The following is a 22894-nucleotide window of genomic DNA, read 5'->3' as shown; positions in this document are numbered from 1 at the left end:
TCCACTTAGCAGTGAGGATGGTGGTTTCGGATATGCGCCCTTAGGTTCAAGGTATTTCCATCTCTCGCGGTCATCTTTTTGTTGCACAATTTGCAAATTGCCTCGTCTGTATTTACCGTCAAAACCCCAAATACTTCCAAACTGCAGAAGTTGTGTTCTTTTTCGATAATAACTCAGTGCCCGACTCGCCGTCTTTTCCCCTCTCTCTCTCTCTCTTTCTTATCCACGCTGTCACAACAACGCATACACATATTTAGGCATTTAATAAATAAATAGTATTTAATATGTAAATAGTTTAATTAGTTCAACTTATTAAATATTTAATAATTAATTGTTGATCAGCAATATGTAAGTTGATCTGTTTTTTTTGTTTTTTTTGACGGTTTGACGGTATTGAAACTGATACCGTTGCTATTTTTAGATCCCGCGGTATACCATTTTACCGTATTACCGCCCAAGCCTAATGAGGAAAGCTGAATGTGTAAGTGGAACAAAAAACAAAAAAAACAAAAAAAGGGTTCTTAGCATCGTTTTTCATCTCCTTATTTTATTTGAAACATTTCACCAAAGGACGTCACCACAATAATGTCTATCCGATAACAGGAATGTCGTTTCAAAGAATCAAAAAAGGTGATGCGAGTGCAGTAAGTCCAGGGAGGGGGGAGAGAGAAAGAGATGCGATTTCACAGGTAATCTCATTCTGATGTCACGCCTGATTGAGAGCTGTAAAGAGGAAAATCAGATCAGGAAGAGCAGAACAGAAAACATCATGAGGAGGAATGAGAAAACTTGTCAATTATACAATGAGAAAATACCAGACAAACACATGCACGCGCGCACAATGAGACAGACAAACACTGAAGGAAACAAAAGAAATCAAATGTCTAACAAAAAAAAAGAAAAAAGAAAAAGGAAACGTTATGTGGAAAAGCAGCAGATCCAAGAACAAATGTGCAGAGAAGGAGTGTGCATTATATCAGCGAGGTTTGTTAAGTAGTACAAATACTCCTGGAACTCGGGGATCTGCCGTCAGCGGCTCGCGTAATACAGAACCGCTGCTCTTGCGTAGTACCATCTCTCTTGAGGGGGACAAAACACAACTAATACATTCTTTTTTTTTATTTCAAACAAATGAGTACATCAGTAATCGCTATAAGTATAATGATTTTCATGCATAATACAAAGTTTAAGGTTTAATTTGGCATTAACATACATAACAACAAACATAAGTCAATCACACTGATAAAGGTGATTTATCTTTATAATAAACATTTTAAGATATAGCTATTTGATCAAATATGATAATATATATATACTTTTCATATGAATGCAGAACACACAGCTGGGGTAATATGAGTCTGAAAGCAGAAAGGGTCAATTTGATTTGACAAATGTAAACTGTTATCACTCAAAGCGTCTGCATGTGTGAAAAGACGCATACCGTAGTGCCTTAAAGAGCAGTGTGAAGCCTTTTAAAGAGCAATAATTGGTCTGTTTATGACATTAAAAAAAGAGGCAAGTGCTTGGCCCAAAGGTCACTCTAAACCGTCCGAGCAATTAGCTGCTTCATAAAAAAACAGCGACGAGTTTTCATCCTGGACCCGAGCAGTACAATGACTCGCACTTCTGCGGACAAGAAGTCTGTTGTTGGAGGTAAAAGGGCACAGGAGACGGAAGGGAAAGGTTAATTGTTAAGACTTTTTCTATGCCAATGTGCGCAACCCCGCCGGCATTTATTAGCAAAAGGTGACCGCGAGATTTGCGCTTCTTTTTGTGTCCGTGTCACCGTAGTGACTACAGAGGTCAATCCCGAGAGGTCCGAGGAGGCGGTGATGTCATCACAGGGCACGCAGGCGGGCGAGCAAGGCCTCCACGTCTGTGTCACCATTGGATGAGCAAAGTGTCGGAGTTTGGTCTTTTTCCTTCTCCCGCTCTCTGTTTTTTTCTTTCTCCCTCTCAGGCCGGTGGGTCGGCCTATGGGCTGCAGACGGATGGGGTTCGCTCTCGTAATGAGGCTCCTTGGCAGTGGGTGCTCGCGTCGAGTTGAAATTGATATTCTGCCGCGATCGTGACCTTTGCAGAGGTGCCTTCATGTTTTCTGCAGGAAGGATGGGGGGAGAGAAAAAAAAAAGGTTCTCATGAAAACGTTTATAAAAGTTAGCAGCTCTTTGAGGAGGTTGTGCAGACGAGTCATCAAAGAGATGAGAGAGGAAGACAGAGCGATGCAGCCGACAGCATGACAACACAAGAAAAATTAAAGAGGCGCAGACGTTCGCTCACCTCAGTACCGTCACCTCTCGCCCTTTTTATAGCTGCCGCTGTTCTAGAGTTTCCAGCATTAAATCTCTGATCTGTGTTGTGGCGCAGGGGCTGGTGGGAAGCCGTCTCACTGACTTAATACTCTGTACTGCTTCACTACCCCAACACATCTACCTGAACAACTTAAAGCCATCAGACTGACACAACCTCCCACAGTCCTTCTCTCACTCACTCTTACCACCACCATACAGACTGAGAGAGATATGTGCAGAGGAGTTTTTTCATTGATTTTGAATTATAACTTATATGATCAGCATAATTTAATAAATAAAAAGAAAAAAACTTGATAAAAAAAACTAATAGCAGCAGTATTAGATTAGATACATATAAATAGAGCAGCATCTTACTTTCAAATCATACTTTTATTTGTTTTAAAAAAAAATTGTATTTAAAATTCAAAAATCAATCTAATGTGGTCTCGCATGAAGCATGACTTTAGAGTACTGGCTAGAGTACAGTACTTTTAAAGGGCTGGCCCCCTCAAAGTCCAAACCTCAACCCTATCGAGCATATCTGGGGGGAGTAATAAATAAACTGGACAGCTCTACTGTACATTCAAAGGAAAGCCTTTGGCTTCAGATGCAGAAAGCATTGAGGACATTAGTGTTGAAGTTCTCAGAGGAAATACATTGACACTATGCCAGAGAGATGTGCTGCTGTAATTGCTTCAAAAGGTGGACATACCAAATTTTAAAATTGAAAAGTGGGTAAAAACAGTACGACTCAACCATCTTAATGTTCCTAATGTTCAGTCATTTCATGAACATTATGAAAACATTATGTTTTGAAGGCAAAAAAGGTCAATATTTTCATATTATATATAAATTCTCGAGTCCACATCAGACATATATACTCTGATGTGGACTTGAGTTTTGGACCCACTGTATATTAACATTATAAACCCAGGAAAGGGTTTATGTATGTATGCATTTTTTTTTTTTTTTTTGTAGGGGAAAAAGCTGAAAATATTCCATATTCATCTGACCTTGAATTAACCTGTGTGGATGCTGTGCGGGAAGGTGTGCCTGACTACTATAAGTTTTCCTGGTTGGTTCTAGACCGAATGGTTTTATCATCACATCAGCGGCGATTACAGTGCTGGGCTCGGCTCTCTGATGACAGCATATATTACAGCCACGGCGCAAAACAAAAAACTGCTCCAGCATTACAAACAGAGTCTCACCAAGGTGCAGAAGCACACTCGTTCACTTCAATGCAGGAGCGAGGGACAGAGTGATGTATGAGTGCTTTAAACAAGGACAATCTCTACAAACAAGAAAAGATGAAGAACAACAGAGCGAGCCAGTGATAAAATTCCACAGCAAAGCAAAAATGCTGCAATAAAGGAGCATTCCTACAACAAATTAATCACAGAAAATTCTCAACTGCAGTTGATTTGGTATCTCCTCATAAAAGATTCTAAAGGTCTCCAATTCACAGTTGGTGAATAAAGATAATGATAAATAGTTTTAAAAATCGTTTCAACATTAAAGAATGGCAGAGTTGGGCCATGTTTGGATCGTCCAACAGGACAGTTATCCAAAAACAAACATCAAAATCAAAGCAAAAAACTGCAATGGCCATCCCAGTCGCTGACCTGAACCCTATAGAGAATGAGTGGGGTGAACTGAAGAGAAGCACCAACATGGAGCTGTGAATCTGAAGGATCTGGAGAGATTCTGGATGGAGGAATGCTCTCTGATCTCTTGTGAGGTGTTCTCCAAACTCATCAGGCATTATACATAGTAGAAGACTTAGAGCTGCTATCTTGACAAAAGGAGGTTGAAAAAATTATTTAATAAAAGGAGGCAAATAATTGATGCTATCATTGGCATTCACAAGCACACTACTAATATATCTTAAAGGCGTGGTTCCGTGTGTTTTTTCTAGGGTTGCTTGTGTTTATGGGGCACAGTATAAAATGTCTTAATACTTTTTTTTATTTTAAAAACACAATTTTTCTTATATTTGACCTTTATTCCACACCGCATTCCCCACTGTCCTTTGAACGGCTCGTTTGCTTCCTGCTTCTATGAAGCCCCTCCCTCCGAAAAACGCAATGGTCTTAGATTGGCCAAATGTACAGTCCCTGACAAAAGTAATAACTTTAAAAGACAATATCTCCGTTTGCATTGAACTTTCAGCGTTGTAACTTTGCAGATACTGTTAATGCTCAAGCAGCAACATTACACACTAACTACAGTTAAAAAAGTGAAATCGCATGCAACCACCCCTTTAAATTTAGTCCCTATAGGTTGTGTGTGATTATGTACAAGTCAATAACTGTAAGGATAAATAATGTGTGAATGCCATCATGCATGTTGACCTTTTTCAAATGTAGAAAATAGTAAAGAATCTCATGGCTTATCTAACAAATGTGCTTCTTGAATGGTAGTGAATTTTGTGCATTCTCTCAATAGTGAAACATAAAATAAATGGGATAGAATGCAGTCCATTGTGTCATACAGAGTAAACGAGAGGTCTGCGATGAATGGTGGTTGTAATGTACAGTATAGGAGTGTGTGGAGAGCCACGGTCGGGTGTGTGTGGTAGTGAGTTCCTGCGCTCTCATTACTGCTTTGTGAGAATGTGCACTCGTTTGTCTGTGTGCCGCTCTCTGCCCTATGCTTCAGGCCACTTTCATTAGTCTCTTTGGCTCTTCCTCTTTTGCCTTCATTTCCTGCTTGTCCCATTTGCTGTTTCCCGGTCTTAAAATAATCGTTCTCTTTCTCCACATGACTTTGTTTGGCTCTATACTGCTTAATTTCTTTATTCTCTACTACTTTTTTGCTCGCTCTGGTGCTGCAAACTGACCCTGTTGAAATGGAGAGGCTGCGTGTGTCTCATTAGAGTGAGGATGAGGTCTGTGTGTCTTAATGGGAGACTTACAATGGAGACTCTGCAAGACTACATGACTTCTGATTTGTTCTTTTCAGCATCCACCAAGAAACAGCAGATGCCAACATTTTACAAGTAGTGAGAGAAAGGGGGAGAGAGGAGAGGAAAAAAGGCAGCTGTGACAGTCGAGCTCTCTAATACAGTTATTTCCATCTAGGTTCTGGAAAAATATTAACAGTAATTAAACTTAAGAAAAAGCTATAACGTTCAGCTAAATGCTTCACTGTGCCTCATAAAAAGAGTTTATGATTCTGTAAATCAATAATGGCTTTTCTGGCACCAATTTTTTGGATCTATTCACTTTCGCTGTAAAGTGTCCTTTTGTGTTTCATTGAAGAATGTCATGAGGGTGAGTAAAAGACATTTTTGGGTGAACTATTCCTTTAATACGGTAGAACATGTATTCTATTGCAGGCCAGGTTTCCAATCTAATCTTTTATCTCTGTGGCCAATAATGTTCAATTAATATTCTAAAAACATTCAACTCTGTCCATCCTTTCAGATTCCCTCAAGTGTCTATGAAGCAAACACACAGTGGTAGAAACCTGAATGCCCCGCTCCTTTCATCAGTACACATCTCCTCAGTTAGCTCATAAAAACTCACTCACGTCCAGACTGTGCCATCTGAGAAATACACTCTCATTCCTCTCTTCAAATCGAATGGGGCTGAAATACCGGTTTCTGACTTTAGAGATCATTTGCTCAATTTGCATTTGCACTGGGGGCTTTCTTTTCATCTCTTTGCTCCCTTCTTTTCTTTCCTCCACTCTTCGGCAGAAGTTTTGGCAGGAGACTCGACGGAACGTGACAGCAGATGAGGGCACTTGATCAACCTAACGAGCTTGCACGCAGACAGGCGTCCGATTAGTTGCAATGGAGCCTGTCTCACACCATTCGGGACTTTAGTAGCTCCGCACAATGCAATCGGTGACACATAATTTCCCGCTCTGCATGCCGTACGGCTCGCCATAAAATCTATAGAAGTATTAGGAATGATTATACCATCCGTCTGACTGCAATCTAGCGTTCTAAGTCTGGAATTTGCACCTGGTGAATGGCTGAAGTCACATTTGCATGGAAATTAACATGACTTTGCTCAGTGGGAGGAACAGGGTAGACATTCATGCTACTGATAGTCCTTTGATGGGGCTTTGCGTTGACAGTGCGTTTCAGGGTCGTACATACAAAGCTTATTGTTTTAATTATTATTTATCATCATGTGTATCATCGTTTTATATATTTATATACTACTTTTCAAAAGTTTTAAAATGGTTTTGAAATAAGCCTATTATGCTCACCAAGTCTACTGTTATAAAAAAAATACAGTGAATTATTATAATATATTGTGAACATTTTTACAGTTTAAAATAACTGCATTCTATTTCAATATAGTTTAAAGGTAATTTTTCATGTGATAGCAATGTTGAATTTTCTGCATTACTCCAATCTTTATTGTCACACGATCCTTCAGAAAATTTGTATGTATGATGTGATGTTAAGCAAATAATAATAATAATAATAATAATAATAATAATAAAAATCAGTGTTCTTTAATGAATAGAAAGTTCAAAAGAAAAGCATTCATTTTAAACAGCAATTTAAACACCAAAAAAATACAAGTGAATTTAGCATTCACAAAATTATACATATGTAAATTTATATTTTTTTAAAAATTATTTTCAACATCTGAAATATATTGTTTATCCCCTACAATGTAATATATTATGCATATCATGCATAAAAAAATAATGGTACTATGTTGGGCTGCCACTTACCAGCCAAAGCAAAGTCTGAGTTTTTTCTAGGGACAATGCATGAGGAATGAAGTTCGCCTGCTGTGAATTATAGCATTCACGTAAGCCAAAGTAGGCTGATGTAACACTATGGTTTGATGACTAAATTTAGCTTAATGATCAGGCTGTCCTACTGGCCCTCTCTCGTTTGGAATATGTGCGCACTCGTTTATCTACATTTAGGCAGAAAAGGGGGAGATGGCACATGCGGACAAGGTCGAGGGAAATCAGAGCTAATTCTGAGCGGGTGAATTAGACCAGAACTACTGGTAATAAATAATGCCTTAATTGATGCCTTACGGTGCACAGAGACGTGATTATAGGCTGCCACATGAATAACAAGGAACCCTGGGCGACAGAATATGGGTTTGGTTCTGCACAAATGGCAAACAATGTCAGACTGCGAGAGACCGTGTGCCCGTATTTGACGTGGTGGCTCTCAAATGATGAGACCAGTGCGAGAGAGGAGCCATGACTGATAAAGAGGGCTGTAATTCAGAGCCCATGATGCTCTAATGTCCCTCTTTGTCTGACTGAAGGACTCGGAGAGCAATGACCTGCACATTATCCCCTATGCCTACATGAGTTAAGCAGTAATTAAGCATATCAGTAGAGACATGCTTCATCCACCGGGCACCCAAGAGCCACCCACTGGTGCCACAGGTAAAGCATGTTTTTATGGGTTTCTATGCTCTTGGACTGACATTTAAGGCCATTAATATTAAACAGATAAAAAAGGAGGAGGAGAGGAGGTTCCAGGGAGGCTGTAACTTTCTAATTACCAAGCTGAAGTAGCAGCATAACCTCTGAACCCAAGCAAGTGTCATGCATATCAAAGCTGGCCCGTGTGCTGTTCTGGGATCAGCGAGTATGAACAATGAAACCGAGAACAAAGAGAATAGTAACGATTCACAGTAAAACAGCATAATTCAGAGGCTTCCTTTTCTTCCCAAAGACATTGTCTATGTTGCATGTGCATCTCTGTGTTTTATGTGCCTCTGTGTGTGTGTGTGTGTGTGTGTGTATTTGCATGTGTTTGTGTATCAGTGATCCCATGGTATGAGATCACACAAATATGGCTTGGGTCTGAGTTTTGGGGTATCGTCTCAGACAGGTTTCTTTTTTATTATTATTTCCAGTATGCCAAAGTATCAATCACCTCAACCACTATTGAAAAAATAAATCACTCAAAAATTACTCATTTTGCCTTTCTAAGAAGATAATGTTTCAGCTGTATTTGTCCATAAAATGAAAGTCAATGGGTGACAAACCTAAAATGTGAACATACTTCAATGTCAACTAAATCCTCACTGGGCACCAAATGTCATGACGTTTGAGGTTTGTGTACGATGAGCAATGTTTTGATTTGAGAATGAATATGTTTCAATTTACTTTATTAAAGTAATTTGTTAAACTTAATTAAACTAAATTAAAAGTTAAACTTTTTTCAACTTTATTAATCAAATGAATTGTGTTGCTTCAGGGAGCATAATATACCAGACTTTCGCACTAGCCTTGTGTTCTTTTTGGGAACTGAAGGTTATGGACCCCACTGACTTTTGACTTATTGACAAAAACAGTTCACTGTCTTTACAATAAGATTGCAAATTCTCCAATTATTTACTCACCCTCATACTCACTACCATATTACACAAACATACTAATGTCGCTCCAAACCTGTAAGACTTTCTTCTGTTAAAGATATTTTGAAGAATGTTGGTAACTTAAGAACATCTTTTATGTTCCACAGAAAAAAATGAAATAACTTGAATAACAGCTTTGAAACGACATGAAGATAAATAAATGATGGCAGAAATTTGGGGTAAGCCGTCCCTTTAGTAGGATCTTCACTAGTGTAGTATCTTCAGTCTCCAGCAATCTGTCTGATATGGTGTTCTTGGATAGCAAATAATAGAAAAAGTGCGGTTTAATCAATGTCTTTGATTGCATTGCTCATTCATTCAGAATTTTCACAGCCTGAATTTTGGACCAACAGATCTAAGTCTTTAAGGGGTCTACGTCTTGGTCCAACCTGTACTCCAATTCTGGTGTGTGTACCTGTATAAACTGTCTTTCTCTTAGTGCTGCAGTTGTATTGAATAATCAGAGTCTTTAACAAAGAGCAGCAGTGGGGAGTTGTAATCCCACAGCATTCAGCGCCTCACAAAAATTAATTACAAATGAAAACGGCTTAATGCTTACTTGAACCCGGGGAGAGAAGAGAATGTCACCAAATTATATTTGTTTAGGGGATAGGGGGGGAGGGGAGTGAGAGAGAGAGAGAGAGAGAGAGAGAGAGAGAGAGAGAGAGAGAGAGAGAGAGAGAGAGAGAGAGAGATGCATGTTGTGTTGCTTCATGATTTTGAGATGAAACATCTGTATCTCAGCATCAGAGAGACTCTAGAGAGATCTTTGATGTTGACAAAATAATCAGTATGCCATTTTGAACAATGGTTAAAAGAGGTACACATACATACAGTATGTACATGAGAGAGGGATACAACTAGTTCAGGATACATGAAGGTCACAATGTGTGACCGTCATACTTAAGTGCTCACACATATGCTCTTAAGTAATTTAATACGCATGCTCTAACTATCATTCATCGGCCGAAACAAACTAGAACTAGAGCAATAATACAGACTCCGCCCCAAAGATGAAGAAAAATTCAATCTGAGAACATAACGTTCTGCAAAAAAAGGGAGCTGTATTTGGTAAATGTTTGTATTGAATGTTATTGTCTTACCAAAACATTCTGAAGAAAACAGAAACGAATTGGAGTGCACATGGCCTGATGCATACTATAGATCCTCCAAGAAAAGGACAACAAACACAAGCATTTAGAAGTAATCAGAAGGATTCCAGAGCCCAGAGAAGTGTTGATCAATTGAATGGTGTGTAATCACGTCTATATGTTAACTAATAACCTGAGATCAACACCACCATTTTAGTGCTCAATATGCCCTCGTCACCTCTGCTTTAGTTGGACTTTCATGCAGTAATTAGATTTGACTGTTATTCATCAACTGCCTTAAAGGGATAGTTCACCCTAAATTGTAAATATCGTCAACATTTAGATGTTGATGGAACTCATCTTCAGAAACAAAAGCTCAAAAAGAAGACCCAGCACTGCTGGTCAACCCGGTCAAACGTTCTGTTGAAATCACAGATGCAAACCATCAGACTATAAGCTTTGAGACAAAGCTAGAGAGACTTTTGTAAAGCTAGAATTTTGTGACAGATAAGACACACTAGAGTGTCTCCTGACAGTTGCTAAGTGGAACAGACAGTTTGCTGAGATCAGATCGGCTGGGCCCTCTTCACGAGCTGCTCTACGGAAATGCAAAGTTCATGGATGTTTTTGTGCAGATAAATGCATGTGGGCGAAATCATACCTCTAATTGGAAGTAACGTATATCTGTCGTTGGGAATCTGCTCGTTACGGCTAGGGCGAACGGCGGGAGAACTGCACAATTAGCAAAGATTCAAATGAAATCAGTCGTTAAACTGGAAGTCTCTGTGAAGCTCCTCAGAACAGGAAGTTGGGCTGGAGTTTAAAGTAATTAGAGAGAAGGAATCTTCATTTGAATGCCAAACCTGATGAGTTTCCTGAACGTTTTCTCCTACAGGACATCTGTCTGTGTGGTGCTGCAGGGATGGGTAATTATTCAATCCAGCCCACTCTCATTTATATCGCTGTCTGCGGCTGTCTTCCTCCATCTTTCTTACAATTCCCAAACTCCCTTTCAGTGATGCCTAAAGTTTCTCTCTCTTTTTTTTTTGTTTGTTTAAGTCAAAGTTTTTGTCTTCAAAAGAAAATTAGCTTGGAGTTTAGTGAAAATTTTGTTAAGCCACATTAATTTTCCTGTATTTTACTCTCACTCAAAAGGCATATTTTAGTAAACCAGACCAAAGTGTAAGGAATAGTATTTTAGAGTAAATAAATTACACACATCAGGATTCGTACACATTCATACAAATATGAATTCATACAAAGTTTTGAGGCAAATATTCATGACATTCTATGAAATGTAAAATAAGAATCTAAAAAAATTATAATTTAAAATCACAGCATATCTTAACTAATTAATGGCAAACTATATGGTTTAATACAAAATAAACATTTATTTAAATAACACTGACACACCATTAAGATGGTTAGATACAATACTGTCTGACCATCAGAAACACAGAAACGGATTAACATAATTTAATGGGAGACAACAATGTTAAATAAGTAAATAAAAAGGAGTCCAGTAACACTGATAGTTACTTTACAAGGTGGCAGGGCCATAGACAAACCTTTGAAATACAAAATAGCTCTTCCCTATTTACCATTAATCTCATTGAATAACATCAACCATATAATGTTCCTATTTAATGTTCCCCAATTTACACCCAAGTAACTACAAACTACAAATGCCAGATGTTACCCTATGCCAGGCAAATGTACTCTTGATATTGAAATAATGCTTATTAAATGCTGATTAATAGAATACACAAATGTCTTCGTGTTTGGAGTTTGAGGTCATATTCTGGCTACACAGATAGGGGACACTCACACTCCCATAAAAATCAAGGATGCTGACTACACTGCAGCATGAATCCCTTACACTGAATCTACACTTTTAGGAAGTTTCAGTCAGAATTCTGCCCGAGAGCATGCGCATTGAACAAAACTCTGTTTCAGCGATAACTAATCTGAACTCCTCTGACTGGCCATCACACTCAAAAAGCACACGCAATGTGATAATGTATATAGGTTATAATGCTTAATGCTGCAAAACGAAATCTGAATGTGGCAGTCGGATGAATCAAATGTATCACTTAAAAATATATGCTATTATAGACTTCTCCAGTTTTTTCATTACATAAAAAACCCCGATATATGCACTACTGTTCAAAAGTTGCAAAAGTTAATACATTTATTATATTATAATATTAAATATTATATAATGTATTTATGTGTACTTAAGTTTTTCTATCAACATTTTCTTTATCAAATAAATGCTTTTGAATCCTGAAAAAGAGGCATCACAGCTCCCACAAAATATTAGTCAGTAAATCTGTTTTAACATTAATAATAAGAAATAAGTTTCTTAAGCACTAAATCAGAATATAATGATTTCAGAAGGATTGTGTGACCACAAAGACTGGAGTAATGGAGTAATGCAGTCTCGGTGAGCAATTAAAAAATCTTACCAACCCCAAACATTTGAACTCTAGTAATAATCACTGAATAAAATAAGCCTGCTGTTTTTAGAAGAATCAATTAAAAATCTAATTGTAAAATTAGGATTACTAATTGTAAAATTTCTAAAGGAAAATATTTCCCTTTTTCTCTCCCTCTAACATTTTCTCACTGGTTTCCTCTTTTTCCTGTCTGTCGTCATGAAGTGCTATTGATTTCAGGCCTAGCCCAGTTTGTGTGCTCTCCCTCCCTAGACACTGACTCTCTCCATCATTCTCTCAATCTCTCCTTTTTTCTCCAATCACAGTCCTTTAGGTTAATGAGTAGACTGACTGATGAGCTGCAGATGGAGCGAGGAGGGAGAAAGAGGGGGGGTCGAGCGGGCGGTGCAGACAGTGAACTGTCAGTTACCCAAGATGGGACTTATGGGAGAGGTGGCCATAATTGATCGGATTCTGCAGTAATGTATTACCACCTCCACGCGTGGATAATGGCTAACGCTGTCTAATGACTGCTGGCAACGACCAACACTTCATTGATAGCTGATGTTTGCTATTAACTTCCCTTCTCATTAAAGACTAGTTTCCCATAAGCCTCAGCCTGTTGCTTGTTACCATCGAAAAGAGATGCTTCTGTCGAGGGTCAGTCGACAGAAATGACTGTCGAGGGTCATTTCTAAAATTGCATTTTTAGAAATCAATAATCAGAATCATTGTGGCAAAAATCACAGATTTTTCTGATAAGGGATGTTACATCATCGGCTCAAACTGAACTATTGTTTTTAAACGGTTACTTCAGCGATTAGCATTAAGCTTTGTATCAGTAGAAACCTGGTAGTATATTCAAATTATCGGAATTGCCCCCCCTCATATCTGAGATCGAGTGTTGAGAGAATTATGCATTTTATTTCTGGAAAAAATCCCCACGAGGACGGAAATGCCGTCATTTCTCACCATCGGAGGCATTCTGGGAGTTGTTGTCGTTTTGGGAGTTGAAACACATTTTCTGTCTTTTCTCAGAAGGCACCAAGTTCAAAAATAATCTTACATTTGTACTACATAAATGACCCAGTTTAAATACAGTCATCTTCTCAGCGCTGAAGTACCCCTTTAAGGGTTTTTGTTGTTGTTGTATTTTTGAAGTTCACTCCGCTCCACTCCGTACTTTGAGTTGGACTGGGTGTTTCTCCTCAAGTTGCCGGGCTTCTCTCTCGGCTGCCTTCGACAGCTCTCAATATGCACATCCAGCCTTGTGAAACGTACTTATGAATTCAAAACAGCCTCAAGTCATGCTCCATATTTCATTGAAGTTGAATATTTAAAAAGATCAACCCACTCAAAACCCCATAAACCTTTCTTACGGAGGCTTCTCTGTCCTAAAAATAAAATCTCATATGCCATATCATATTACAGGCGGCTCCATCAGGCTCCCGAGCTTCCTTTAACAAACAGACAGGGCAGTTCTGGTAAACAGGCTGTCCGCATCTACAAAACGTATGTTCCTCTACCCAGTCCCCTCCCTACCCGTACACACTTCCTCTTACTTAGCCTGCTCTCCAAACCGATCAGGCGCAATTTGAGCACATCCAATAGATGCTGACATAATACCTGGAAAATGTATACAATAAATAAATACATTTTTACCCAAAAGGACTTGCATAGTACTTTGTATCAGTTTATGCACTGTGTGGAAATCAAACGTTGCATCCCATTCTACTATTTGAGAAGCTATTTATCTACACAAACACTATTTTGTGGTGATTTAGTAAAGAGAACTTGTTAAAAAGTCCACTTTTAGCAAATGCACTGCAGTTCCTGCTTTTCCCCATAACTTTGCTGTTTATATATATAAATATATGCACTCCTACTGCAGTAAGTGATTATAAGTACTTGTAATTCTACATAATTATATTTCAAATTTGTATCATTTCCAACTAAATGACACCTTTTCTGAAAGAATCAGTCCTATGACTAACCTCAATCTCAATGCCTCAACTCACTGAGCCTAAAGTAGCAACTGTCAATTCTGTATTTATGAAGCCCTACAGTTAATAGTCATAAAAATACATCAGGTAAGACGAGGAACACTTCTGCTATCTGTTTAACAGGATATGGGCTTTGTTTTCTTTATGAGATTGACATTTAAACAATGCTAAGATTCATTTTTATCCTTTCTAACTGGTGTGTTAACCCTTGGGCGCTAAATGTTCTGCAATGAATTCGGGTCGACTGCGGTGCTGCCTTTTGTATCGTTAATACAACAATAATAATGGCACTAATGTCAACAGATGTGGTACATTTAATCAAATCAGCCTGCCTAATCCTGCTCCGGTCAACAGAACCCAAGTAGAAACAAATGAAGCTCGAATCAGACAGTATAAAAGCAGGTTGAAGGTCACATGTTTTTAATTAAACTTAAACAAATGGCTATGGAGGCAAAAGAAGGCAAATTGTTTCAGCTCATAATCTCTAATGAGACTTTTGGCGTAGGCGATAAGAGCAGATGCCACGTGCATTTGTGAAAGGTCAACTCTCATTGCAATTCTGACATAGCCTCTCTCGCCTCTTCCCTCACCCGGCACACGCCCGTTTCCCTTTCAAACAGGAGAGGGGAAAAAAATCAGCAAGCAGTTCTTCCCATGCGTTAAGACGTAAACAGCACACAAAAAAATGTCCTTCTTATTTAATTAGATCGCAACGATGCTTCTGATAAAAAAAATAAAATAAAAAAAATAAAAACGACTTGAGATGTTACGTTTGGTGAATTCTGAAGTGGACCGCCTGTAAAAACAGACTTTAATACAATATGCAAAAGCATTATTCACACATTCTTCATAAACAAACAAAAAATACCTACTGCTGCTTTTCAGTTGCCTCATGCTGAGATTAATAATGAAGCAACCTGACATTTGAAACAAAGGCACCGATTTATAGTAGTTTGAGTCGTATTTTCACTGCGTACGCACGCACACAAAAAGAAAGACCCTTTAATGCATTTGCCAACACTTGCAGACCTCGTATCAAGGGAGGGTAATGAGTGAGCGGTAAAGTTGTGCACCACACATTTTCATGTGCAGTAGTGGTATAGTAAGCAACACATCATTATACAAGACAACAGTTCAGCGGTGGGAGTCTTCTGGGCAATACTAATAGTTCATTTAGCTCTTGCACCACTGTGGCAGGCATCTCATCACAATTAGACTTAATACAAGACCTTGCTGAAGGTCACAGATGATCCGTTACGAGGAAAAAAAAAAAACACAATGCAAATTAACTGAAGCATGACTGTCCGGTGAGACGTGCATGTTTTTTGTTTTTTTCGCACACGTGCATTGAGTGGGTGTGAGTGAATGTGTGCGTATTTTTACACTCCCCCCTGGCCAAAGACGGAGCAATTAAAAAGACATGCACCAATAAGCCTCTCCTGTGTTCTTCTGCACAACGTCACAACAACCTCCACGAAGACAGAGAGAGATGGAGTATATATCAGATCTGAGGAGAGGTCATAAACAGCACATTTAAGGAGATGGCTCACACACACACACACACACACACACACACACACACACACACACACACAAAAAAAGTACTTATGCTAAACCTATACTTTTTTCAGGGCTTCAAAAGTAACGAAAATAAAAACCAAGAACGAACAAAGTTATAACAGGAACATGAAAAACTAAATTAAATGTAATCATTTTGCACAGAAACACTTATTTGAAATTACCATAAACCGGTTAGAAACATTAGTTTATTGTTCTGTTTAATATTTTAATTTGGCAGTCAACCAATCATGAATTCAAACAGCACAGTCTATGCAAATGTGACATGAACAAATCCAACGTGCTCACACTCAGATGTCAAGTCATCATAGGTTAGTCGCTGGCATTAGCTTTTGGGTCGCAGAAGATTTTCCAAGGATGTGTCACCAAATGTTAAAAGTATTATGAAAATGAATACTAATATCTAGCTAGCATGGTGTGCGTTTTGAAACCGGCGATAATTGCAGTTTAGCATGTTTAAAACCGCTACTTAGGCAGGAAACAATGCATTTTTTAATAATTAAACACCATGTTGTCAAAGTTAGAATTTTGGCTTTATGTATGTTTATGTATGTCTTTATATTGCGGTATATCTAAATCTCAAATTGCACGACTTCAGCTTGTCCAAAATGCTGCTGCCAGATTTCTTTTAAAGCGTCGTAAATATGAACGTCACTCCTATTCTTAGATCCCTTTATTGGTTGCCGATATGTCAGAGAATAGATTTTAAAATTCTCCTCTTCGTCTATAAATCCCTTTATAACAAAGCGCCTGTCTATCTTTCTGAACTCCTCCACTCCTATACTCCTTCCTTAAGACACCGTTCTTGTGATCAGGCTTTGTTGGTCGTTCCACGCGCTAAGAATAAAGTGTAGAGGTGAGCATGCATTTGCGGTAGCAGGGCCACGACTCTGGAATACCCTGCCTTTAGAGATCAGGCTAGCCCCTTCCCTGTCTATTTTTAAATCCCTGTTAAAAACTTTTCTATTTTCTTTAGTGTACTGATTACCCTGATATATTAACTTTTAAAGTTGTGCTTTTTTATTTTTTACTCTGTTCTGGTTTTATTTCTATGTATGTGAACTATTCTTGCTCTTCTGTACAGTACTTTTGAACTTGAACTATGTTCAGACACTTGCATGTGTATTTATATTATTTACAATTTCCCAAAATCAAAGGGTTTTCATCAGTGAATGTTGGAGATTTGTGTTTTGTCTATCATTAGAATGGCAGCATCTGAATTAGTAAGTTCAGAATTACGTTTTCATCAACATACATGTCACAAAGGTTAATGTAGCTATGCAAGTGTTCAGTTTTTCCTGTTGTTTATTGCATTTGCTGAAAAATCTTCTGTTATAAAATGATGTGCTGTGCACAGCCGGTATAGGCTATGATAAATATTAGACTGACCCTCTCCTTGGCTCCATGAACACTTAAAACATTAACCTTTAAAACATTGTGTTTTTTTTGAATAATGAAAACACTTCTTCAAAGAACCAGTTGTTTATTTACCCTTGCACTGCAAACAAGCAGAGACTGTCTCCATCACTTTATTCATGATTGAGGCAGGTGGAGCTACTGTATGAGGTTTTGCCGGCAGTTTGAGGATCTGCTGGAGTTACGAAGTTTAGTCACAAGCTCTAGTATAAAACTATTTAGCATAAAGTACATTTTTTTGTTAAAAAAAGCTATTAAGCAGTATTTAAAAAAAAAAAAATTTTTTAACTGGGTTCAGAACTGTAATGTTACAGATGGAACCCATGAACAGAAACGCTTAAACCAATAAACGGACGCTGTTTAGAAGAAACTGCTTCTTTTACAATTTTTTTTTTTTTTTTCCTAAAGCCATTCAATTGTATTTTCTTCCAACTTGGGCCAACTGTACATACTGAACCACTGGCCAGGTGTCAAGGCACAAGACTTGCTATAACAGTATAGATGCATTTACAGTACACTGATGAGTTATGACAAGTCACAAGTGAAACGAATATCGTTGATCATCTCCTATCAAAGCCATATATTAAGGTCTGATTAAATTATATGACAAGAAAACATCGTTCTCATAATCAACATATTGGATGCAAGAGAAAAAGATGTGACTTTGACAAGGTCATGGCAAGAATATCTCTGAAGCGATAAGGCTTGTGGGTTGCTCCTGGTCAACAGTGGTAATAATTTACCAAAGTGGTCCAAATAGGGACAAATCACAAACTCCCAATGGTGCCGAGCACCAAAGGCTAATCTATGCACAAGGTCAAAGAATGCTATCCTGTCTGGTCTGAGCCAAAGAAAAGTCTACTGTGGCACAAGTTCCACAAATATTTCATGATGGTTATGGGAGGAATGTGTCAAAAATTGCATCATACTCTGCTGTGTATGGGGCTGCATAGCCGCACACCAATCAGAGTGCCTATAATGACCCCATATCCCTGTAGAAAGTGGGCTTGTGAGCATAAGAATTGGACCTCGGAGCACTGGGAGGAGGACAGCTTGCCCAATGAGTCATGTTTTCTTTTACATCACATGGACGGCTGTGTTCATGTGCAGCATTAACCTGGACCTAAAAGACTACTAACACTATGATGAGCGTTAGTAGAATGTCTAAAGTTGACAAAAAGTGTAAGCGTTTGATACATCGCTGGCCAAAATTATAGTTCATATTCTTCAATGACATAATCAAGCAGTTGAGATTTGCTATATAGTGTGATAGCTAGTGTGACACATCTTTAAGAGGAATATTTAAATGCATGCAAGTCAAACATGAAAGCTGTGAAAAACTAAGCATTTCTGACATATTTAATGTGAACCAGAACAAATGTCCCTCTCTTTTCTAATGGATAATGCATCATGAGAGATGCACAAATCGGTGACCTTGGACTAATGCAGTTGACATCTGACCAGCTTTTTATCAATGAAACAAAGCCTGATCAAAACCGGTCGAACAACAACAGGCACCGAAGACCAAAGAGATCTTTGTTCCCACAGCTCTCTTAAACACCATCTAAACGTACGACAGAAATATTCAGACGTCCTCTGAAGGCTAATGATGTACAGAACACACAGCGAAGCTTGTATCTGACAAACCAATAATCCATAAAGACATAGTACAGTGGCATGTGGTGGCAAGGACAGGCTGCAGATTAGATTGAAATTATTGATTTGAATCAATTGAGAGAGTGAACATTTCCCTTGACCTCATAGAACAGGGAAACAGGAGTAATTGAATTGCATCAGTGTATATTGGGTGTGTTCAGGTACAGTCATTTGGAGACTCGCCTGGTGGCCCTGAAGGACTATTGACTTAACAGAGAGTAGATCCAATGATCAGGGCTAAGAAGACAAAAGCTCTCAGCTTGAGAGCGTGTGTGTATGTGTTTGTGTGCGCGCATATCTATGGGGATACGGCTACAGGATTTAAAAGTACCATAATCCATTTCTAAATGAAGGTTAAAACTGGCCAGAGAGAGAAGAAAAAAGGCAGGTAGGTTGATACACAACCAAAGCTACAGGTATAAAATAGAAGTGTTGATTCAAACATGTCCAGAGATCACTGTGCACAATTTGCTTCAGAGCAATAGGGTTTGGAGGCTCACGGCATCACAGCGAGCTGCACTCCCCCCATTGCAGTGCCCTACCTGCAATTACCAGCCCACTAACACATTCTGAAAGACTTGCATGAACAAAAATGATGTTAGCAAACAAGCAAATGTGCCCTTTCACATTAAAATATATAGCTGCCTTTAAAATTTTAAGATTGGGCAGAATTATCATATTTGAGGGTCCATGGCATTTAAACACCTGAAAAACCTTAGAATACAATTATGTGATACACAGCGCTGGTGCTTCTATGCTGCAGTATAAATGTGAGACTATGTAAGTGTTTCAGTAAGTTTTTTTTTTTTTTAAAGCAAAAAAGATTTGCTCAGCGTTATGAGGTATTATAGTGAAAACTGGGTTTAAAATTCACATAACACTGAGATGTCAAGGTTCTGTTCCAAACTCTGTTGTTTACTCAGCAAACCCCTATATCTGACCCAAACACACAACCCGAACAACCTCTCTCATTCATTAAAATCTCAGCCATCAGAATCTGAAAAAGAACAGAAAGTACAACACACACACACACACACACACACACACACACACACACACACACACACACACACACACACACACACACACACACACACACACACACACACACACACACACACACACACACACACACACACACACACACACACCTGTGAGTGTACTGCTACAGAAAGGCTTCTTTCTCCAAATATCTAAAACGGCTGAAAAGGCAAGAAGAGGAGGAGAGTGAAGTGAGAAAGATAGAGGCAATTAATCTGAATGTTCGCAGAGGTCAATTGGCCTCAATGCATTCATCAGGAGATGAGGAGATGCAGCCTGGAGCAGACCACCGCAACTCATGGGGGGATAGAGGTCTGAGTGGATCTCATGATTATTAGCATAATTAAGTTTGTATGGTCATTACAGGGGGGTTTAGATGAATGCCAGCCATGCTGAATTAAAATCCTATGTGAGGTGGAAAACTGATTGAACCCACAGCCACATTTAAATACCCTATTTAACAAGAGAGAGAGGGAGTGAGAGATCAGAAAAACACAGATGTGTTTCAAGCCCAGGAGTAGAAGGAAGACCCACTACAGCATGGGGCTGTTGTTTGTGTCCTGAACTGGCTTTGATGGAGGCTCACACACTCCAACGCAATAAAGACACAGATGAGTTCTAGAGCAACGGGAATGAAGGACTCAAAGCTGTAAGAATCTTAATGTACTCTACTGATATGATTTTTGGGGGTTTGCAAAAGCTGATCTAGAAAGATAATCAATAATTCAATGACACACGCATACACAGGGTATATACAGCAATCCTTAAGTTAAATTTACTACTTTTTAATACCTTTTTTACTACCTTCAGAATTTTTTTTAAAACCATCACGACACTGAATTGCAAGTGTTAATCAGCGACCTTTCTATTATTCACACAGATTTTGACATATATAACAAACAAAAAAGAATAGATTTAGAATGGACACAAGGAGGAAATCTGTTATACGTTATCATTCAGACACAGTAAAATAGATATCAACATTCACAAAAGTTGGTTAAGGAGAAGCATTACTGCATACACATTTGATTTCAATTAATAATTGGTAATTCAGCAATTAAATTATTTAGTGTTTTTTTCCCCAACAACAAAACCTGAGCCAAATATTACATTTCTATAACTGTGATAAGTTGTTGAATTAAACAAAATACTAAAAACTAGTCAATCGATTAAAAACTTTAACTAGATTAATCACACATTTTTTTCTGTGATTAATCGCAATAAAAAAAAGTTTTTGTACGTTTTTAATATAATAATTTCACAGTTAATCAAATTAATGTAGAAACAACATAAAGACAGTATATTTTAAATACTTGTTTTAATGGCATCTTTTTATGAATGAAGGCCAGTATTACTGATATCAATACAGTTACTGATTTTTTTTTTTTTTTACATTCATTATTAGGCTTCAAAAATATAAACTTAAAACAATGCTAACATAAATCCAGAATAAATGTCATGTTTATTCCTGCCCTTCCTGTCTTAACAGTAAGGAAATATACAGAAATTCTGTCTGCACTGCATAAACTATAAATTAAATAGTTAATCCTTATTAAAGCTACAAAAGTTATTTAGTCAAGAGCAGCGAGTCATTTTCTCTGTTCCATTTGTTCTTTAACTTTACTGACAGGAAGCTTTATTGGCTGCTGTCCCTTTCAGACAGACACGCGGATCTCATACCGTCTATGTATCGCGCCACATTCTCTCACAACTCTTTGTTCATTTTAGACTATATATATACATCGTTTAAGATTGCTCTTATGAGGATAGTCGTTGAAGATATGCCTTGAAGCAAGTCTAAAATAAAACGTAAGCCAGCCACTTCTGTTGAGCGCGAAGTGCTGTGAGATGATGCCGAACGACCACTGAATATGACGTCAGCATCAAACACATGCCGAGACGGAGACGAAAGATCTTTGATCATGTGCCCAGATATGCTGAAGCCCATATTTAAACGAACTAACGCGAACGCAGATAGAATTTCAATATAATAGGACACCTGATAGTCTGAAAAAATAATACCTAATTTGGAAAGAAATAATACCTCTGAGGCCAAATTTAACACTTTCAATGGCCTTAAATTTGACAATTTTGATTTATCACTTTTTAATACTTTTTAAAACCCCGCGGACACCCTGATACAATAAGACTTGTGGATTGAGAATGGAAGACTTTGTTAGCCTGACAAGCCAGACCCTCATCAAGATGTTTGGTCAAGAAACTCACCATCGACAGGGCTCAATCTGAGGGGTGGGATAAACGGTTGCCCTTCAAACTCCCTCTGCATGGCGTGCACGCAATTGGATAGCGCTACAACCAACCAGAGCAACGAAGGTGAAGCAGAGCACGTTGACAGATTAAACTTTCACCGTATCCGGTCAGCAAAACTCCGAACACATCTTCCCTTCTTAAGAATGACTTCAGTGCCATTCTTTGTTCTTTTCTCAGAGAAAGGCTTAACTCCAAGTCTTCCAGAGTGGCGGTCAAAGCTGATTCGAAAGACTTTTTGCCAGTTTCTGTGTTCACTAGAAGCACGCGAGCGCAACTCGGCCGTTATGTTAAGCCCCGCTCGATGACTCTATACACGATGTGATTGGCCTGACCAGTTTGGCATTTACAGCTCAGAAGGGTATTGAGAGTTGCTAGACAAAACTCGCGGCATTAGATTTGCTGCCACTAGGGTGCGTCTAGATTTCTAGGCTAAGACTGTGCCCTTTTTTAGGTCAGAGCAACTGCCCCTCAAAAATCCTGTGCACGTTCCTGCCCATGTTAATATGCCCAACTTTACAGCAAAACATTTTTTTTTACAGCCTGGTAAAATGTTGGTTTTGGTCTATATGGCTAAATTTGCCCTTAATGGCAACTGTGAGGGGGGTGAATTTTCTTTATAATTCATTCGTTTATATTATATAAAGCCTTAAAGTTCTGAATAATTAAAGGCGTGGTGACTTTGAGGGACAGGTTGATAGCTCGCTGTCTGTTAGTCATTGCGTCACCTAAGCTCCGCCCACATCCCAC

General features: G+C 38.5%; 1 protein-coding gene across 1 annotated transcript in view; it reads right to left on the bottom strand.

The window, feature by feature from the left end:
- Nucleotides 1-594: 594 nt before the first annotated feature.
- Nucleotides 595-22894, bottom strand: part of diaph3 (diaphanous-related formin 3) — a 417231-nt gene continuing 394931 nt past the window's right edge. The window contains exon 28 of the mRNA XM_067431466.1: nt 595-2098. Coding sequence (XP_067287567.1) covers nt 1839-2098 — 260 coding nt within the window. The 3' untranslated portion in view covers nt 595-1838. The remainder of the gene's footprint in view (nt 2099-22894) is intronic.

This window comes from Pseudorasbora parva, chromosome 22 (genome assembly GCF_024679245.1).
Source record: "Pseudorasbora parva isolate DD20220531a chromosome 22, ASM2467924v1, whole genome shotgun sequence".
Classification (NCBI taxonomy): Eukaryota; Metazoa; Chordata; class Actinopteri; order Cypriniformes; family Gobionidae; genus Pseudorasbora; species Pseudorasbora parva.
The sequence above is the reverse complement of the archived record's forward strand: the minus strand, read 5'-3'. Positions and strand labels throughout refer to the sequence as shown.